The sequence below is a fragment of the Calliopsis andreniformis genome, chromosome 5, assembly GCF_051401765.1.
Source record: "Calliopsis andreniformis isolate RMS-2024a chromosome 5, iyCalAndr_principal, whole genome shotgun sequence".
In the NCBI taxonomy this organism is placed as follows: domain Eukaryota; kingdom Metazoa; phylum Arthropoda; class Insecta; order Hymenoptera; family Andrenidae; genus Calliopsis; species Calliopsis andreniformis.
Window position 1 is genome coordinate 6,484,331 of NC_135066.1, and position 20,783 is coordinate 6,505,113.

The 20,783-nt window shown below is 41.0% G+C and overlaps 1 protein-coding gene across 1 annotated transcript; it reads left to right on the top strand.

The window, feature by feature from the left end:
- Positions 1-2,494: 2,494 nt before the first annotated feature.
- Positions 2,495-14,493, top strand: L (zinc finger protein Lobe). Its single transcript, XM_076378102.1, has 6 exons — positions 2,495-2,573; positions 4,600-4,742; positions 8,961-10,677; positions 10,904-11,935; positions 12,928-13,152; positions 13,263-14,493. The coding sequence occupies exons 2-6, from the start codon at positions 4,615-4,617 to the stop codon at positions 13,638-13,640; spliced, it is 3,480 nt and encodes a 1,159-aa protein (XP_076234217.1). The 5' UTR covers positions 2,495-2,573; positions 4,600-4,614; the 3' UTR covers positions 13,641-14,493.
- Positions 14,494-20,783: the final 6,290 nt, after the last annotated feature.

Genomic DNA, 20,783 nt, shown 5'->3' on the forward strand with positions numbered 1-20,783 from the left:
ACCCATACTAACTGTTTTGTCGTACACCTAGGTCTCTTTTTACACCGTCAATGCGTATATACCATATAAAAGAAAATCGTGTAAAAATTGGTTTGCAAGTTTCAATATGCAAATCAGACTCAGGTATAATTTCGTTCATTCAGAAAATACTTTTCCACTGACTGATCTGTACATTGAAAGGTCTTCTGCATGTACTCTACGAACACAGCCAGCGTGGAAAAGGAAGGAAAACGCGTGGTGGGAGCGTGGGTGGAGGATGCGACCCATTTAAGCGGATCCACGAGTCCGTGATCCGATCTCGTTGGGTGTCCCTCGTCCCCACGGTTTCATCGAGACGTGGAGGAGACGGTATTCCGCAAAATCTCTTAAATCTAATGGTGGGTGTCAGATCCAGCGTGGACCGGGGCAAATGAGGAAACGGCCAACTAGCCGAGTCATTTCCACCGTTTACCAGGGCCACTTTGCTCTATTCGACCCGGTGGGAGTCTTCATTCCTGGCAATTATTAATTATTCGACTCGCCTCATCCGGATGTCTCCTTCGTCACTGGTTTCTTCTATGTCGCGTCACTGCGTCTCGGTTCTACTGGAGTCGGATAAGGTGCATCACTTTCTTGGGAAGGCACTGTATGATCTATTCGTAAGGAATAATGTAGGCATTAATACGCCAAGATTGAGTAAATTAACTCAGCTTCTAAGTGATATACATGTTATTAATCCTTTGCTGTATAATAACTTGTAAGATTCGTTATACGGAATCTGGAGCAAACGTGGAAATCACGAGTCGGCTATTATATCGACCAAATTATTATCGGTAAGCAATTGAACTCCAAATCTTGCTTGATGTTGACGTATTAAAAAATGTGGAGCTATTGAGTTACAATAACCTAATAGTAGACACGCATTGTACAGTTTTTAATAGATACCTGGAAGAGATACGCATTTACTCAGAGCTGTTCTGTAGCTAAGACTGACTCTAGAAGACCCAAGGGACCTCTTAGCGTTAGTGCTTCTATACCCAAAAATGGACAATAAATGAAGATATGACTCCTACGCACAATTGCACGTGGGAGGAAAATTCTTTGAGAAACTTGTTATCCATCATACTGTTGTAGCTGTTGCAACTCACACTAAACAAAGGGTGTTCTAGCTCAAAGAAAGATCTGTTCCAAGCTTGGAAAAATCTGAAACATGACAAAGTGTTTTGTCACCACAGAAGGATCATACCGCGTTATGTATATTGCAACATACACACGTTAACACGATGCGAGGCAGATAGCTGGGGTTGGTCGCGCGAATGAAAGGTTAGCAGAACCCGATCTGGGAATGACGCCCTGGACGCGTCTCTTTTTCTCTATCCGCGCGGGGACCAGTCACCGAGGATCTCGAAGGAGCTCCTGTCAACGAGGCACACAGGTTAATGGTACCAGTTTCACCGCACGCTCGTTACGAAAACAATATAAAGGGACATGTAACGGGGCGAGGTGAGGTCAGCTGACCTCGTAATGTTCCTACATACGCGGCTTGAGTTCGTGAGGTCACTTATGGAACTGGACCCTCTTACGACATTTATAAACCTGTTTCGAAAAAAGATTGTAAGCAACGGCGAATTCTGCGATATAGACGCTGCTGTTTCTTTTATTAATGTCTTCATTAGGTTATTTGGGTGATAGACTGTCGAAGACATGAGCTTCGAATTGAGACGTATCAATGGTAAACGAAGGTATCTGAGGGGTAGAAATGTTCATTGAAGATGGAGGGTGGGTTATGAAACTTTGCGAGGGTTGTCGAGTTATAGTGCAAGTAAGGGGTATTTGGAGATATTAGAATGGGTATGAGAGACAGTTTTGAGTTATTTGGAAAATGTTTCAGTTAGAGAACTTCCAGTATTCTGGTTCGTGGGAGATGTCTGTGGGAATGAGATTATACTTTGTGCCTTATGATAGCCCCATGATATATGATTAAGTTAAATTATAACTGATGATCTACAACGATATCACAGGTCCACTGAACGTAGTAGACGAATATATATACATATATAATTATATATTGTAAAACTAAAAGTAAAATAGCATTTTGGATTCCAACAGAAAAATAGAGTTAACTTCTCTTTTGTTTTCTCTCTTTATTGATACAAATAGCACATTTCTGCTCATCACACACTACAATTCCTCTCCATTAGATCCAGAGCAATTTCTTCTTTACTTTCAACGCATTATAATAGAAGAAGTAATGATCACAATTTCTTTAAAAAAAATTACACAAGGTTTAAAAAAAGAAAATTCTGGCGTTTTATTTTAAGATATCCTAAAGTATTTGTGTTTCAACGGTTGCAGACGCCTTGGGGACCGGAAGTTCGTCATGGCACAGCGAGGATGGCGGGCCAAATTCGCGTCGTGGCGGAGAGACACCGTCATCCTGCGCGACGCCGACGTCGGCTAGCTTTCCGTCGGAGCCTGAGGTGGATGCTGACGTCGGTGTCAATGCCGACGGGAACAATGCTAGCGCACCTTATCCCTGCCAATTCTGCGACCGTACTTTTCCGCGACTGAGTTACCTGAAGAAGCACGAACAGGTAATTGCTGGTAACCACCTCTTTCACGTAAACCTTTATCTCGGACTTGGCTCTTTTCTCGTGTACTTTATTGCATAGAATTATCGAAATTCTATGCTACTACTAATTTTTAAAATAGCAGCATTCCACACACGAAGTTACTGTGAATATGAAACAGTGAACATTGAGAATGATTTATTACTTCATAGAATTTTTCTTGTTTTCTATGCAATAAAACAAGAGATATGGAGCTTAAACTGTAAATTGCGTTTCATCTTGTAACCACCCTGCTATTAGAGATACAGGGTTGAAACTTGGCAGAAAGAGAGTAGAGAGTAGGAAGATAAATTTATTGAAATTAGACGTAGAACAGACGCCCTAGCAACTTTGAAAGATCACGAAGCCGTTCGACAACTTCCTTGCCTGCAGCTTCTAAATGAAATCTATCTCCGTTATCGGGGCTGTATCTGTGCCCGAAGCAAACTGCGATTCAACTCGCGTATGTGGAAGTGACATTTTATCGAGGCTGAAGCAGTCGGAGAGGATTCCAAAGAGGAGGAGAGCCACCTGGACGAAACAACCTGACCGGTACAACCTGTTATGGGGCCATGGTACAGATTTTGACCCGACGATGACCCGTGGATGTCGGCTCGGACGCGGAAGAGCGCGCCTCTCTAATGCCACCGCCATGCAAAACAGAAAAATTCGAATCAGCCACGCGTCCTCCGCACGATGGAACGCGTTGCCTCGTCTCCTTCGCGCCTTGACTTGGAAATGGACGAAAGAGGGTTCTTTGCACGTTTACAATGCCGCCATTGAGAATTTTATCTAATAGAAAAATAGAAAAATACTATAGTTATATTAAAAAAATAATAGTCAATATTCTTAGTTCTGAAGAGATATACATAGATGAAAAAATTCTAATGTATGAAAATTGAACCGACATAGATACTTAAATTCGACTTTTCTTTAACATAATTATGCATAAAGTTTAAGGAATATATTTGTAGTAACAAGGCAAGACAACATATGCTACATTTACAGAAAATTCGAGGTAAAATCTCAGGGCATAATCTTTCCTAAAAGGGCATTAAAAGTACGTTTCCAGTGAAAAATAATTGTTTAAGAAAGCAGCATCAAAGTCGAAAACTTTAAACGCCAATTTCTTGGAAACAAAAATATGTGACTCAGGTCATTTTGACTTACAACCGCAGATATGATAATATGAGAAATATAGGCTGTATGCATAATTTCCTTCTTCCTGTACCATCGAAATCGGAATCAATCGTCGAGTTCTTGTAACGGTGAACGAGTACCATGAACCACGGCCCCCAAGCGAGAGCTGTTCCTCGCCATCTACGAAGGTTTCGACTGTCAGGCTGCAAAGAGATCTTGAAGGAGGACGATGAGGCGATCGCTTCGCCCTTTCGTCCGGATTGTCTCTTCAAAGGAGCCGACGGTGCTCGAAAGTCGTACGTGCCAAGCTTACTTCTCGCTGGACGAAGACCGACTTGAAAAGAGAGCAAGGCGCGTCGCCGTAGCTTGAAAAACAAAGAGAGAGAGAGAGAGAGAGAGAGAGAGAGAGAGAGAGAGAGAGAGAGAGAGAGAAAACTACGGACAAAGAGAATGACCCGACCTGTTCGCGATCATATCGGTCAGAGTGATCTACCTGGGTGACAACCACCGTGGGGAATTCTTCTGCTAGAGGTTTCTTGCCCCCGTCGATCCTCTTTCTTCTCGATTCACCGACGAGGAAGGGAATTATATTTGATCACATTGTTGCTGATCGAATGTGAGATGTATAACAAGCGGGCAGGTTGATAAATAAGAAAGGATTGAACAGGTGCTATGTGTGAAAGAAAGGATACGAAAAAATTGTCAATAGGGTGCTCCAGTTTTGAATCTTATAATATGATAAAAGTCATACTGTATGTACTACAGTTTTACTTACGCAATTAAAGAGTCGTGCTCTAATATTCTTTTCCCTAAATGTTTAACTTACTCTCTCGCATTTTCGAATCAATCATTTGTCTCGTATTTGTTACAGAGCCACGGCGATCAGATGCCCTATCGATGCAGCTGGTGCGCCAGGTTGTTCAAGCACAAACGTAGTAGAGATCGACACGTGAAGCTTCACACGGGAGATCGAAGATACCGATGCACACACTGTGAGGCTGCTTTCTCCCGGAGGTGAGCACGAGATTATCATAACAATTATCCTAACTCGATCCGTACCTACTCGCGCGTCTATTCGAATGAACGAAGGACTCCTTTAGAAAGAAAGAAGCAGCGAGAGTACTTAAGCATTTATCTCTCATTCAATAAGGGACACCTCGGTGAAGAAATCAGGCCATTTTTCAAACTATCGTTCATCCTTCAGTCCGTGTAATTCAACCATTGGAACCTCGACGAAATAGTCTCTATTCGAGCAAAGTAATTAGAAAGTGAAGATAATTTCTGAAATAAATAAAAGACACGAGGAACATTTTAGGATTAAACTCCTAAAGAGACAGAAATCTCAAAGTTTCATTAAGTACCCCACGGTAATCCGAATGCTCATAGAGAAACATCAGACGAGGGACAGCCGAAAAGTGAAAATTGAGGGCCCCGATTCCAGGGGACTGATCCAACGGGTGACAAATGAATAATGGTCACACGACGACCGTGGCCTCAGCGTGCATTAGTCAAGCTTACTCTCTTACGTGACTCTTTCTTTCACCCTGCCAGCGCTCGCCGTCGACCTCTTTTCCTATCTTTATTTCTCTCTTCCTCGCGTCCCTGGTCGCGCGCGCGTATTGACTCGTCCAGCGTATTATAATGCTAAGCTGGTCGGAGGGCCCGCGAAAGGGTGGCACGAAGGCGAGCCACGAACCTTTTTCCCTGGCTCGAGCCGTGTCTACATGCTTCTCGCCGCGGTCTCCGCAGGCCTGCAAGCCTGAATACGCGCGAGCGTGCGCGAGAAGGGGGCCCAGTCTTTGCGTCCAGGTGAGCGGACAGGTAGGCGCATAGGTGTTACGGGACAACAGGTAGAACATTAGTCAAGTGCCTGGTTGCTGCTCGTCCACCGACGCTTGGACGATTACGTCGCGCTCGGGACTTCCCCTTTACCTGAGAAATTAAATAGTCTCTTTGCTGCGCGCTCACGATTCGCTGACGATGAGCTTATAGCATGGAATGCACTTCTGAAGTTTGAATAGGGATCTGGAGCTAACAATTACCTTGCGTTCTTGTATGAATGCATCGTTAATATCGTTATTTGTGATCAAGTTCGATGTGTATTTCTATGGAGTGGGAGAGTGGTTGAACTGGGAAATATTTTATGTTAGAATGTAGGATAGTTTTTTGGTCAGGTGTATCTACATTAAGTTTGAACGAAATATATAAAATATTAAATTTGAAATATAAAATTTCAAAAATTACACTATTTTTTAATAACTTTATTATGGGAATTTCAAATATGTGAATAAATACATATGTATATTACGCAAAAAAAGAATTTAAGTTATAGTAGGTATTTGAAAAGTAAATCAAATTTTTATTTAGGTTCCACCTCTTTTGTTATGTTTGTAAAAATATGTATTTTCATGAAATTCGAAGTCTAGTTATAATAGTTATGGTCTCTGTTTGTAAGTCAAGAAAGAATCAGTCTTTCTCAGTGTCCTAAGAGCACAGCTGAGAGTCCTAACAGAGACTTTGCCTGTCAGCCACTATTACAATCGCATTGCTGGATCTTTACGCCACATCTCTATTCGTTCCTGCGGCTTGACAGTCGGCTTGGGTGACCCAACAAAAGGGTGAAAACCCCCGTGGTTCTCACATAGATCCTGTAGCCGCGGGGGATCTTAGTGTATGATCGAGATCGTCGACGATCAGTCCAATACATCTGTCTCGTCTTTGAAAAAGAAAAGAGAAGTATAACACTTGAAGTTCTTGATTTGATGAAAATTGTTCTTCTACGATAGATCTTTATTGGTAGTAGATTAGGAAGGTTGATAGAAAGATTAGTATACTTAATTGTTTTCTAAAAAGTTGAAAAATGCTCTAGGCATATGAAAATTCTATGTTAATTGTATCAAGTTTCATTTTCGATATTGCTAATATTCAAAATCGAGTCTCATGGTGCTTTAAATTGTCTTCTAAATGCTTCAAGTGTTTCCTACGACCCAGGAAGCCGCAAGTTGAGAAAATAGGAGGATTCACGATAAATGTAGTAAAGGTACGTTAGGTAGAGCTTTTCTGGTCCATTTATTTCTATTTCCTCTTCCCTTAGCTTCTCTGAGAGACTTTTTCGCGACGAGTTTCTTCCTTCAGAGATAACGACTGGTCATTTTTTTTATTTACAAAACACTCTACCGCATGACTACTGTAACTGGGTCGTAGTTGAGAAAAATCATTTAGAATAAGTACAAATCTATGAAATTCATTGACTCAAAGGGCGAAAGTTCTATATTCTTACCCTAGACGTTTCGACTTATTCTAGTAATATTTTTTAAATTGAAAATTTAGTTTTTTAGTGTTCAAAAGTAGAAAGGAATTCCTATTTTGTAAATTTCTTACTGAAAATTGGATGTTTTTAAATTGGGAAAAAATCTAACCAAATTGCCTGACTTTCTACATATAAAATAAGTTCCTCTCCAAGATAGAACATCTAAAAATAACTACATACATTTCATCCCATTTTGAACATGATTTGGCATGGAATACTTCAACAAGAAAACGCCATTTTCATAAAAATATTTCATACTCTTCTTCAATTAATATTCGACCCTACTTTCAAGTACCCCCATCACAACTTTGACTTTACCCAACGTGGAACTAAAATGGAACGCCAACTGAAACGTGATTACATAAAATCAATGAATCTCCACGAAAGTCAAACGAACGCAAATAAAGATTTCGAACCACCAATTATGTCAATGAAATGGCTCCGACTCGGAAATACTTCTCACTAATAGGTCGCTAAGAAATAAACGAATCTGGCACTTGGTCTTCAAAGCTTTTTTCCTCTCTCTCTCTCCCTGCTTTTCCCTCTGTCTCTGTCTTGCTCCAGAGCACGAAGGACACGGGAAATGATACACAGGCGATAACAGGACGTGGGCCAGCCTAGCCAGCCGATAATCCTGACGGTGGCATGAATAATTCAAGCGTAAAGTGCAAGAGCAAATTTGCCGTCTGTCTTCATTTCAGCAGGCTGAGACACTGACCAGTCCGAGCGACGAGTGACCTGGCCTTATAACGGATTTAGTTTTCCACCAGACCCCGCTGAATTATTCATTTGTGCCCCCGTGCTATATCTATAGCCACGCGAAAATTGTTGATCTCCGACGTCTGTATCATTTGGCCCGCGACTTTTATTTTTGGAGGTACCACTGAACCCGAGCGTACTCCTGATTCCTCTACTTCGTTCACGAGTTTTCCTCGAAAGTACTTCGGAAATTTCCGCGGTCATTCTAGAGTTTGCAGTTACTTGTGAGCGGAAGGCTTGATCGCAGGTTTAGGAGAATTTGAAGAGGTGACGGGAAATTTAGAAAGTTTTTGGAAAACGGGAGAAGTAGTGCTCGCGTCAGGGATTGGTTTCTATTTTCTTCACGGAGTATGCTTTGTAGGTGATGTAACTAAATTATTTCATAAAAATATGGTTACTAGTTATTGTATTTGAAAATGGTAATTTGCAAATGAGTTAGGAGTTTTAAGTCTTAACTCTTGGGTGTTTAGTTTTAGATTACTTTATATTTTATACTTGTTTGAAGAAATAGAGTAATAGTAGACTGTTAGAGTAATAGTAGACTTACATTTATTACCTTATCTTACGTAATTACAGTATTTAGTTTTATTCGTCGAAGGACAGCTGATTTTCGCCGAATAATTAAGCTTTTTAAAAGAGCTAAGAAAATGTTTAAAAGTGCTAACTTCTTCATTCAAAACGACAATTTTATATTCACGGATTCACACTTATCTGAAACGTGTCATGTCGCGATTTCCTTTAAAGAAGTAATTCTTTTAATAGAACATCCCCTAGTCTAGAATATCGACCAGGATTATTTTAAAAGAGCTTCCATTCGCGTCACTGATGATTAATTCCAAACAAGTTAGTGCATTCAACTGAAAAGACCTGGTTCTTGACTATTGGTTTCCGGCTTTATAAATATTAAAACAGACGAAAATAATTTTGACAGTTCTGTCAGTCGAGAGGAAAGACGATTAAGACTCGACATACAACAAAAAGCAAAGCCAAACTCGTTACAACGGAAAACTATATTTGCATGTTTTCGAAGTAAAACTAAAATGATGAATAAACTTGATTAACTACACAAAGACCGGAAGTCGTAAAAGTCTGTTTTTTTGAATTACACAATAATTATATTATGATTATTCGATAATTATCTAAACAAGCATTTGCATTTCCAGTGACCACCTGAAAATCCATATGAAGACTCACGACACGCAAAAACCATACCAATGCACTGCCTGTTCGAGGGGCTACAACACAGCAGCAGCGCTAACCTCCCACATGCAGTCCCACAAGAAGCATCAGTCCCATGGAACAAATAAATTACAAGACATGGACTACGGCAGAAGAAGTGTCTCATCTCATAGTACATCGTCACCGCCTGTACCAAGCTCTCCATCGCCGTCCTTGAATCTAGCTCTGAATCCAAAATCTGGACTAAAAGGGTCTCAGGGCAGTGCCTCGACCACGCCGATTCTCAATTCACCCCTGAAGCTCGCTTGCATGTACTGCACTCGCGATTCGTTTAGCTGCATGCAGCAACTGCAGATGCACGTGCATACGATGCACCAAGCGATTCTGAGCGGCGAGAACGTGGCTGTGCCACCGTCGCCTAGCAGGAGCAGCGAGCATATTGCCTACCACCGCGACAAGGTGCTGGATCGACCAGAGGGATCCATCTCCAAGGATCATCAGGAGAGGAAGTACCAAGAGGAGTCGGAGAGGTCCACGGAGAAGGAGCACTATGAGAACGCGTTCACCTGCAATCAGTGCACGATGAAGTTCTCCACGCTGAGCTCGCTGAGGGACCATCTAGTTTCTATTCACAGAACAGACGGTTTTGGGTCTGCGTTAATGATGTGTCCCCTCTGCGGCATCCCCTGTGCCTCCGCGGCTGCCTATGCGGAGCATTACGTCCTCCAGCACTGCGAAAACAGACGCGTAGGTCCAGTTGAAGGTCGAGAATACGTGGATGCGAAAATAAATGGGAGCTATGGAGGCTTGAAAAGCTCCAGGGGTCAGAAAAGTGTGGAACAGTCGCTACCCGAGCCTGCAGACCTCACCAGTAAGCATTCCAGGTCAGCAGAGGCTGGCTACACAGCTGGGACTCTACTTTGTGGTCAGTGTGGTGCAGCCTTGAAGGATTTCGAGTCGTTCAGGGAGCACGTGGCCAGGCACCTCCAAGCTGACCAACGAAACGACGTTATGAGGCAACCCTGTCCGAAATGTGAAGCCACCTTCCAGGATAGGGAGGACATGCTGGCGCATCTGACGAAACACTATCTGGGCCAGATCAGCAAGGAGTATTCTTGCGGTGCCTGCAAGAAGCTGTACCCTCATCCTGACCTTCTTCAGAGACACCTGCTCGATAGTCACGCTCATCATCTCTACAGGTGCGCCTTGTGCAGGGACACTTTCGATTCGAGGGTGGCGATACAGGTCCACTTTGCTGTGAAGCATAGCCAGGAGTGCAGAATATATCGCTGCAACGCTTGTATGGTACCCAATAACGAGAACTCGCCAGGAAACGCGCCTGGGGAAGGGAGAAGCTTCTTCAGGAGTGAGTCTGAGATGGCGAACCATGTTAGAAACGTCCATGCACCACCCGCTGTAACGAATAGCAGTCCAGCCGCCAGAAGTCGTGCGTCTACTCCGGGTGTGACGGGGAACTCGGGACCGAGATGCGTGTTTTGCGGGATTTGCTGTACCTCAGAGCTGGAGCTGCAACTTCACCTGGCGAGCCACTCGAGTAACCTGTACAGGTGTCCAATTTGCAGAGAGGGCTTTGCTGTTGAGTTTCTGCTCGATAGACATATTGCACAGGCGCATCATTCCAGCGATCATCAGGCTAGAGAAAACGGACGAATAGGGAGACCACCTAGGTCTCAAGAAGAGGTGGGTATTTAAGTAATACAGGGAAGAGTACTATGGACTCAGAGAGATACTTCTCAGTTTGAGTTATAGACAGTTGGAATTTGCTTCCATGTCATTTTCGCTGTCATATTTGGCAAGACTCAAAAAGTGTGAAAGTTAATTACTGACGTTTTTTATTTACTTTCATTAGACTTTATTACAAAAAGTGTTCCTCCATTTATTTACCTTTCACATTTTTTTATTGCAGCCAAAGTCTCAGAAAAGGGGACGATCTCCAGCATCAAGCAACAACAACTCACTGAACCAGCGGGACAACAACAATAAACGACCAAACTACACGAACACAGGATCCCAACAGTGCGAATTATGCGAAAGGGGTGAATTCGCGACAGAAGCAGAGCTCCAGGCCCATAAGAAGCTGGCTCATACACCCGCGAAACCTCAGAACAAGTCCTTATCGAGCGTTAGCATGACGTGTGCATATTGTGGCGAGGTTTGCCGCTCTAGAACCGAACTGGAATCTCATACCAGAATTCAGCACGCCTCGAACGAACCTGGTGGACGTCACAAATGCAACATTTGTGACGAAGTGTGTCCTTCAGGAGCAACTCTGGCGGAGCATAAGCTCCAGAAGCATTGCAAGATCCAGTTGAGCGATACTTGCATAGTTTGCCGCGGGAGCTTGGCTTCAGAGTCACAGTTCCTGGAACATGTGCAGAGACACAGTCTGGAGAACGTGGACCCTCAGCAGAGACTCGATGGCTCCCTTCCCCACCTTCCAGCTGCGTGTGTCGTTTGCAGACAAACACTAATCAGCGATCTAGAATGTCGTCTTCACGCTAGGCATCACCTCAGAACCTCGACAGGGACCAGAAGCGCTGAGTCCAGCCCCAGTCCCAGTCAGAAGAGCCAGAACCCAAGCTGCTGCCTTTGTCTCAGGGATTACTCCGTCGAGGACTTTGTTAGCTTGCCTCCTAACCATATCAGCGGTGGAGGTCAATCTCTGAGGGTCTGCAAGTCTTGCTATATCCGTCATTCTCAGGGTCTTCCTATCTTGAATTCGCCCTACGAGCACGCTAGGGTTAAGTGCGACAGAGGCTGGATATCGAGCAAGGACTCTCAGTGGGAGGGGTCCAGTGATAGATGGGAATCCGAGCGTGTGTTCAAAGCGGAGGACAGGGGAAACGAGACGAACGATAATAAGAGGTGTCAGGATTGCGGAGTGAAATTCGAAGATCCCGAAGAAGCGGAGAAACACAGGCTCGCGGAGCACGAGAATGCTGGGTCTGGATCGAATACGTACACGTGCATCCAGTGCCAGGTAATAGGAAACTATGAGATGTTAGTCACTTACATTGCTGACAATTTTTGTTTAAGTAGTAGCATTGGGTAGGAGGTTTCGTTATGGAAAGATTTCTATTGGTTTATTGAGATACAAATGTTCGACGACAGATGTGAAAAATTGTCAAAAGTGATTCTATAAGTCAAAATAGAACGAAAATTAAAGTAAATTAATTAAATTTGTTAAAGATGCGCCTAAAATACGTCTGAATGTGAGTAAGATGTGTCTGACTTAGGGCTTATTCTATTTTCTTCCGTAGCTGTATGAGACAGAGCGGTGTTAGTAGAACAAGACAGTTGAATATGTCTAGTCAGACACATTTCAGGCGTTCCTTTACTAATTAATATCTCGAGAACGAAGTCTTGAAAGCAATTTCAGCATTCTACAATTTCGTCTTATTTCGACATATAGAATCAAATCATAAAATTTCTGATGCTTGTTATCGAACACCTTATATCAAAGACATTTTTCATTTCGTCACGGAAAGTAGGTTTTGGTTTATTAATCAGTAGATCGAAACTGTGATGTTTAACTAACGAGGGACAATATTAAATTCCATAACAGTCTTTTAATACCCATTACTCTATTCATTAATATTTCCTAGGTTAATTGTTAAATTAAAATGATTTTAGTCGATGGATTAAAATATCTTCTAAATCTTTAATCATTAACTACAGATATTCAATTTTAAGATGCGAAGAGTTCGGTGAAGACTTATGGACATTAAATATTTATAGAATTAATATGATAGTAATTGGAACGTAGAGACGAAGTATGACATATTATATACCCAATTTTCATTATAAACTCTTCCATATTTAAATAAGAATATTAATAAGTGTATCGCATGGAGTCTTCCAGACTTTGCGTCAATAGTTAAGAGTTAATGCCTTTCAAGTTACAGTCTTTTAATAAACATTTATTTTCAGATGTCGTTTCCAACGGAAGCTAAGATACAGCAACATGTGAGAAAGGAGCACCTGGATGCGTCAAGTAAAACTTCCATAGAGGCTTTGCGATGTCATTTATGTCTCTTTGAAGCTAGCAGTCCATTGCAGCTGCAAAGTCATTTGATAGAGCACACTTTTGCTGGCTGTGCTGCTCTTAGCTGTTACATTTGCCAGTCCCTTTTTACTGCACCTATCGGCCTTCAGGTACTTCATTTTTATCATAAAATTAACTTCACAACTAATATAGTGTCAATATTATAACTTCATAACAAATGTAAGTAAGGCACTAAAAGTTCTCTTTGACTCTGTTTCAGAATCATATGCTGCAAGAACATGGTCTGGGTGCTCGCCCCTATGACTGTTCCAAGTGCACCCTCAAGTTCTTCTTCAGGGCCGAATTGGATCATCACGTTCTAACGTTTCATCGCCCAGGAGAAGCTCCTACTCCTACTGAGAATGTTCAGAACTCTATTGAGGCTACATCAAGGGAGACAAAACAACAGAACAACGAGGAAGAAAGTATCATGGTAAAGGAGGAGATGTTGCCTTATGTTGAAGAGGAAGAGGAAGAGATTAACGTCGATGAGCAAGTGGAACAAGACGACCAAAGGTCAGACGAGCAAGTAGGAGCGGAAGAGGATCTGAAAGTCGAGATTGAAGAAGAGGCTGCTGTCGAGAAAACTGAATCGTGATTTCTCTGAGAAGATCCTCCATTTTGAACATCCTTGATGCTACCAATTTTGTTGAGTCTATTCGATCTGAAGCGCAGTACATGTATTAGACGATTCAGAAGCGAAGGTGAATGCGAATTTTATTCTATTATCCTAATGCTTAACTGTTTTCATTAATGAAGTTTTCAGACACTAAATTCAGACATTAAAAGCGTCGTGGATATGAAGTAATGGATAATTTTATGTTTAAGAAATTCCGAAGAGTACTATTGGCTATCAGTTAAAGAAAACTAAGTGGCGCACTCCTTGATGGCTAATTAGAGTAACTGTCAATCAGAAGGATTTTTGTTAACATTGATACTGTTTTATTCTTCTTATTTTTATACTCTTCAGATATCAACTATGTTTCAGTTGATAAGAAACTGAGTTAAAGTACTAAATGTCGTTTCTATGAATTGTTCATTATTGTTTTATGAAGATTTACGTTATGTATGCACTTATTGTGATAGTATAAACTAAAGACAACGGATTCTAGGTAAAGAGCAACGATACATTAATATTAAAGATTACACTGCAGCGAACACCTGCAAGTCTTTAGAAATGCTGCTGAATAGGGGGTCAATAAATCGATTTTTACACGTGATGTTTCATTAATATTATACTGTTTTGTATAGAGATAAGTTACAGTGTTGAATATTAATTGTTTCGTTCTTGTACGTTTTTGATACGTACTTTTGTCAATTATATAAAAGTAACGCGATACATCTCGTTTCATTATTGAACCTTCTTCCAAAGTTTATGTATTTAAAAAAAGAGACGAGCAACTTTGAGAATATTACAGGTAAAAATGAAGCTTATCAACTATATCCTACAAATATAGCAGTGTTTGGTAATAATTACAATTGTCACCTCGAGTTCTAGTTATTATTTCTAATGTGAGCGACTTCAAACTTTCAAATTACTAAATTTTCAGTTATTTAAGTTATTTAAATAAATATTTAATTCCAGTTCTCGAAACGGAATTATCTACCTCGCGAATAATTGTCTCGTGTGGTCTTGAGAAACGTAATTATAACGCAGTACATCTGAACTTTTTAGGTGTAAAACGTTAAAACTTCAAGACAGGTGCGTGTACTTTGTTGTTACGAATTACATTTTTGGTTTCTATTGTTAAAAATAAGTTTATATGTTAAGATATCTTCTCATATCATTGATAGATGTATCGTTTCAATATTATATAAAAGACAAAATGTGCGTAAATATATTAATTAATTTTACGTAAATTGTTAATATTACCGCCTCGTGTAAAACTGCATTTTACTTTGTTGAAAATAAAAAAAAACTGATCTACCGGAAGGTATTTGTAATATAAGAACACTGTTGTTTCTTATTGAAAGTAAAGAGGAAAAGAAGCATCTCTTTTGAAGGATGCGCAACATGTAAATACGTTAAATAGTATTTAAGAAGTATTATATAGAATTTATCAATCTGTCGGTACTGTAAACGATAACTATTTAAAGGAAGCGGATGCAATAACCTGTCCACTAGGCTTAGCGACACGACAACTATAGTTCTTTACGGAATAAATAAATTATTGTTTTAAAACATCAAATTGTTGTAAAATTTAAAATTTCCCTTCTTCATATAACTAAAGAACTATGTACATATGAAAAAAATACCGCAACATTAAATTAACAGTATTAAATATTAATTTTATAAATATAATTTGTAAACATTAATTTTTCGGAAATATTCTTCGTTCGATGAATCTCGCAATTCAGTGATGAGTTCTCACTCTTCTGGTCACTTCGAAGTCTCTGGATGGCGTCGAATAGTCCTGACGATTCTCTAGAGGAATTCCCTAGACTATTCTGGACTACCCTGGTTTACCCAAGACTAAATTTGACTAGTGAATAGTTTGACCATTCGTAGGTAATGTTCGGAGTGAACATCTCAGGGCTGTCCGAGACGTTTGGCGCCATCTAATGGCGATTTCGAATAACTTAACCCCTATATCTGGAATAATACTATTAGCGCCATGTAGCGGCGACACTTGTGACCTAATGCTTAAAGGGTGAACAGAGAATTCCTATTCAACCCTCGTCTGCGCTTTAATTTCGACTCATGGAACGTAAATTTCCAAAAACTGTTCTTTTGCAATAATTATGTCATATTTATTTTCAGAATTGTTGCATATTGAATTATTAAGTATTAAACGCTTTGAACGGGTGGTTACAGGTAAATTAATAAATAAATTTTAACTTAATTTGTTATATAGATGTACATTTGAATTAGTTTAGACTGATCAATAAATAATTTCGGTATTGGATTTCGTTGTATCATAAATTGTAGAGTCTGTATGATAATTCTATTCCGGAATTAGTAGAAATTAATAATTAAACACACTGTTCAGTTCCATAAATATTTTAAACGGAACGTTAGTTCATAGATGTTGTCGCTAGATGGCTATAGCGTTTCAAAGTCCACGCTTTGGCCAAACTTTTTAAATATTGTAAATTTTACCTATGGGCACATGCTAGAGACTAGAATCTCCTTTTTTATTTCAATAAATTCAAATTAAATTCTTGTTAAATGTGTTTTTATAATAACCAATTCTTATTGTACGAACGTATTATAAAATGTACTATGGAATCACTCAGACTACAAGTACATTGAAACATAATCACATTGTTTAGATTCCATATGGCATAGAGTGACAATTTTTCAAAACATTGTTATAATCTTTATAACATATGATTTACTTGATCACCCAGGTCTATCCCAACCTACACATTTAATACCTATCGCTTACATACACAATAAGACCAAATAAATAATTTACAGTATACTTTCATACTTTTACTCATATACTTGTACTTCATTGTGTAGTCCACCGATGGCAAGAAAGGTTACATGCAAACAAGAATGAAAGTCGACAGCAGAATGGCAGAAACTACCAGGAAGAGCAGAATAAAACGTTTTTGCATAGCTATTTTCTATAGAGCGGCAGCGCTCAATGGTGGCGAAACACAAGCTCAGCTACAACATCCATCGTTGATAGGACAAACCGATTCTGTGTGTTACGGATCGATTTATTAACGTTCGACTATGCCCGCTTTCCTAACAATCCACAGAATTATCCGAGCGCGCGGCTATAATCGCGTTACTTCATCAATTATCCTGTGACGCTGTTCGCAATTAAGGCTGCGAAACCGACGATCTTTCGCTGGGGCATACGTAATGGCGCGCGACTGGTCGCGTAACGAGTCACTGGATCAACCGTTTTATCGTGAGGCTCGGTTACACAGCCCCGTTATTTTCGTACAGGATATTCGACGCGTGTCGGACACATTTGAATATATCAATTTCGAAGGGGCCGATAGTTTCGCGAATATGCAAATCAACTTAACGATCAAAGGCGAAATATGCATACATACCGATTTATATACGTCGTCCGTGCCCCTCGATTTTCCCCTCACCGTGAACTAAATCGTCTTTCTTGTTTCCAACGCGTCTACGTCTCGAACTTGGGCATACAAATTTCGCCAATTCACTATCGACAAAGCCACTGCTTTTTCTATGCATTTCTCCTGATCTATTATCTCCATCACGAAATACTGATCGATATATTAGAATACTAGAGATTTTTTTACTGGGTTCCTTTTTCTAGGCTTATTCTTTTGAATTTTTAAAAGCAGCCTTTAAAATATCTTTTAGATATAAATTTTAGAAGTCTCTAAGACCTACACTGTCGAATGTTTTTAAGACGTTCAAATTACGTCGTAAGACGTTCAGGCATAAAATGGACATAAAATAGACGTCTTCAAGACATCGTATGCTATTTGGGTTAAAGTTTCGAAATACTTATGCACGGTAGGTCATATACTTTAATTTTCGTCTTCTCTTGACACGTACAATCACTTTTTAAACTTTCTGATATCTGTTATTGAACATGTACATGTTCAACAAACTTAAATTTAATACGCCCTAAAGTTACTCGTCCATAGTCTTCATGGTCTTGAAAGGATTGAAACCTTTCAACAACGCCCCGAAAAACCACTAGAATCCTCCAAGACCTACGCCTAACGTGCACAAAAATATACGTAAAGTCTACTTTACATACTAGTCCATCGCCTATTCTACTTAATCCTTCTATTCATCGCATATCTTTCTTGGGTACCACACGATTCGTAAAAGGAAATGGAAGCTCGGTAGAAATCTCTGCGGCAATTGTTAGGGAGAGGGAAATCGTGAAGTTAGGAGGAAAAGTTTCCGTCCGTAAGACAGATAGCTCACTTCTGTCCTCTGTGTCCAGTGGCTACGCTTGGACAAGAGTTGCCCGCGAATCACAGAGAACGTTAATTCGTTTAAGGGTCTCGTTTCTCGTGTTTCCTTCCTCACGCACCTGCTACCCCAGATCCGTACAGTCGGACTTCCACGAGAAACAGCGCTCTCGGCTGTTTGTCAAGAGTATGCCATGCTCCTGCCTATAAAACAGCGAGGGGGGAAGTATTTATTTATTCTTTTGTCGCTAATTGAATATCGGTTATGTACACGTAGTCTCAATTCTTTTTTACAATTTGTTGAAACACTGGTATTGGGAACATATTAATACGTCCCATATTTACGTTATTATAAAAGGAACATACACACTACGAACGTGTACAGAAATGTATGTACTCTTCTATCCCGACAGCTAGACGTTTCATACACTATACTTCAATAACAGAATTAAATGGACCCGGTGTTTATATAATACTCTTTGTTTAGAATGATATTCCAAATATGCTAACACATATTCCAAACATATGACATATTCGAAAATTCAAAGTCAATTTTTTTGAAAACGAGGCGGAAAATAAAAAAAGTTGATCCATCATTCTACACTGTTGATACGGTTTTTCATAGAGAATCACCATCCTCGCGCTCGCGCGAATAGATACGAAATTCCATATCCATTGGTTAATAAAAATTAATACTTCCATTGATGGGTAGATACTGGAACATGGCCAGTCACATTTACCTCGCCATCCGTCGTTCCCAAACGAGGTCAGTGGCAGCCTCGTCGACTCGTCGAAGGTTTCGGTGGGACCCCCCTCGTCCCGGGTACTTTTTATTCGGTTTTACGCGGATCGTAGGCCGTCGTAAAAGCCGTAGCAGTAAAAAGCATCGTCAGTGTCCCTATCTCGATGTAAAACGATCGAGGCGAATTCCATTCGGTTTTATGGCCGCGAGCGGGGCGCAAGTTTCGCGGGGACGAATTCGGGTAGACTGAAAGGCGTCCTCTGGCGGGAATCGATAGCCAAAAGGAGGGCCCCGGTCGAACGGCGCGGCAATTATTTGTTGGCAAATCGATCGAAAGTCGAGTCGCAATTCCGTGGATGGACGACGTTGCGTCGGCGGGCGACGATTGTTCGGAAGCCCGTTAGCGGGCGGTAATCGGGATTCCACGGTAGTGCCGTTTCCCTCCCTTTCGCAACCTCCTCCTCCTCTTCTTCCTGTCAGTACTCCATTCCCATTCCTCTTCCCCTTTCATGTCCAGATCACGCGATGATACAGGAATGTCTGGGATGCCGAGAGCGATGGCGTAGGGCTCTCGGTTGACCCGGCACGGCCATTATCGTGATTACATTAGGTACTATCCTGTTCGAATAAGGTCGCGCCACCGCGGCACACGCATTCGACTCGGCCAGGACCATTCGACCCGCTCGATCCCAATGTCCCTTATTTAGCCGTGATCTCGTTCTCCTCACTTCCTCTGTATCGCCCATTCCATCTACGATTAGCAGCGATTTCACGTGACCACCAACCAGCCACGTTAAAGACGCGTTAAGCGCGCGTTAAAGACGCGCCAACGACGTCTCCTCTATTATTACCGAGAGGAACGACGCTCGCCAAGAGTCCTGCCTCGGTAATAGAGCCGACGCCGTTTATGCCTCCCTTTTCGAGACTTTATTCCACCTAGATATTCCCGGGAGATCGCGGCTCGGGACTAACGTTTTATAACTCGCCGCTACTCCGCCGCCGACCGTACAACCTCCACTCCCGCGCATCAGACGTCCACGCTTTTACGCTGCGCCCTCGTTTCGAGCGTACCTTTGCTTTTCTTCCGTTCGTCTATTATGTAAATACCGATAGATTAGGAGGTCGAACGGCGAGCGGAACGACGCGCGGGAGGCATACGTGCCTCGATTCGAGGAAGCCAGCCTTGCATTTACTTCCACTCGCATATTTCGCTTAACGGATACTTCGCGTCTGATCGAATTTTAACCTCTTCCGTGTTCAACCATGTAACGCGAGCCTTCCTGAGCTTTCCCTGCAGAACTTACAAAAACTTAATGACGATATTTTTCCCCCCGTGAAGAGTTTAAGTAGAGGGTTACATATGAATTCGTTAGTTGAGAAACAGTACGAGTCGAGAAACCATGATTCTGTTCATTTTGTATGTATGAACCTTAGAGCTAGAGTGTATTGTTCAGTTGTTTTTTCAGATACCTGTGGTTGTAAGGCAAAATGATTTAAGTCACGTGTCTTTGTTTTTGAGATATTGACTTTTAGAGTTTTCAATTTCAATACTGTTTTATGGACTGTCTTCTTGAACCCATATTTTTAACCCCAGAACGACACCCTAGAGCCACCGACGATCTCACAAAATTTTAAATTTGAAGATCTATTTAGCATGCACTTAAAAGAAACTTAAAGATTCTGTCTTTTTCTGTAAACAAGAATCAGGCTGTACAACTATTTGTTCTTGAGATGCCCAAGGAAGAATGGGAAAGAATTTTTCGAAAATAATAAATATTTAAAATAGAAGGATCTTGTTCTTGGCTTAAATGAAAAAATTTTGTTAGTGTACTGTCTTTTCTTTGAAGATATGAATTCTATATTTTTCATATCGATTAAGACTATACATTTAATGCATCTAAATGTAGCATCTGTAGCATCTAAATAAAAAGCCAGTGCGAGTAATATTAACATACAGATTAAAGTATAATGTACGTTCGACATGATAGGTCTGAGTCTCTCTTTGTCATGTAGGTGTAACTCAGCCAACCATTTGTCGGTCGTCCGACGGAAATAAATATTCGTACCGTCCATCACTGATTCATCCAATGTCAGTTCGATAACAATGATGGTGATGGTTTGGATTACTAGACAGCTGAC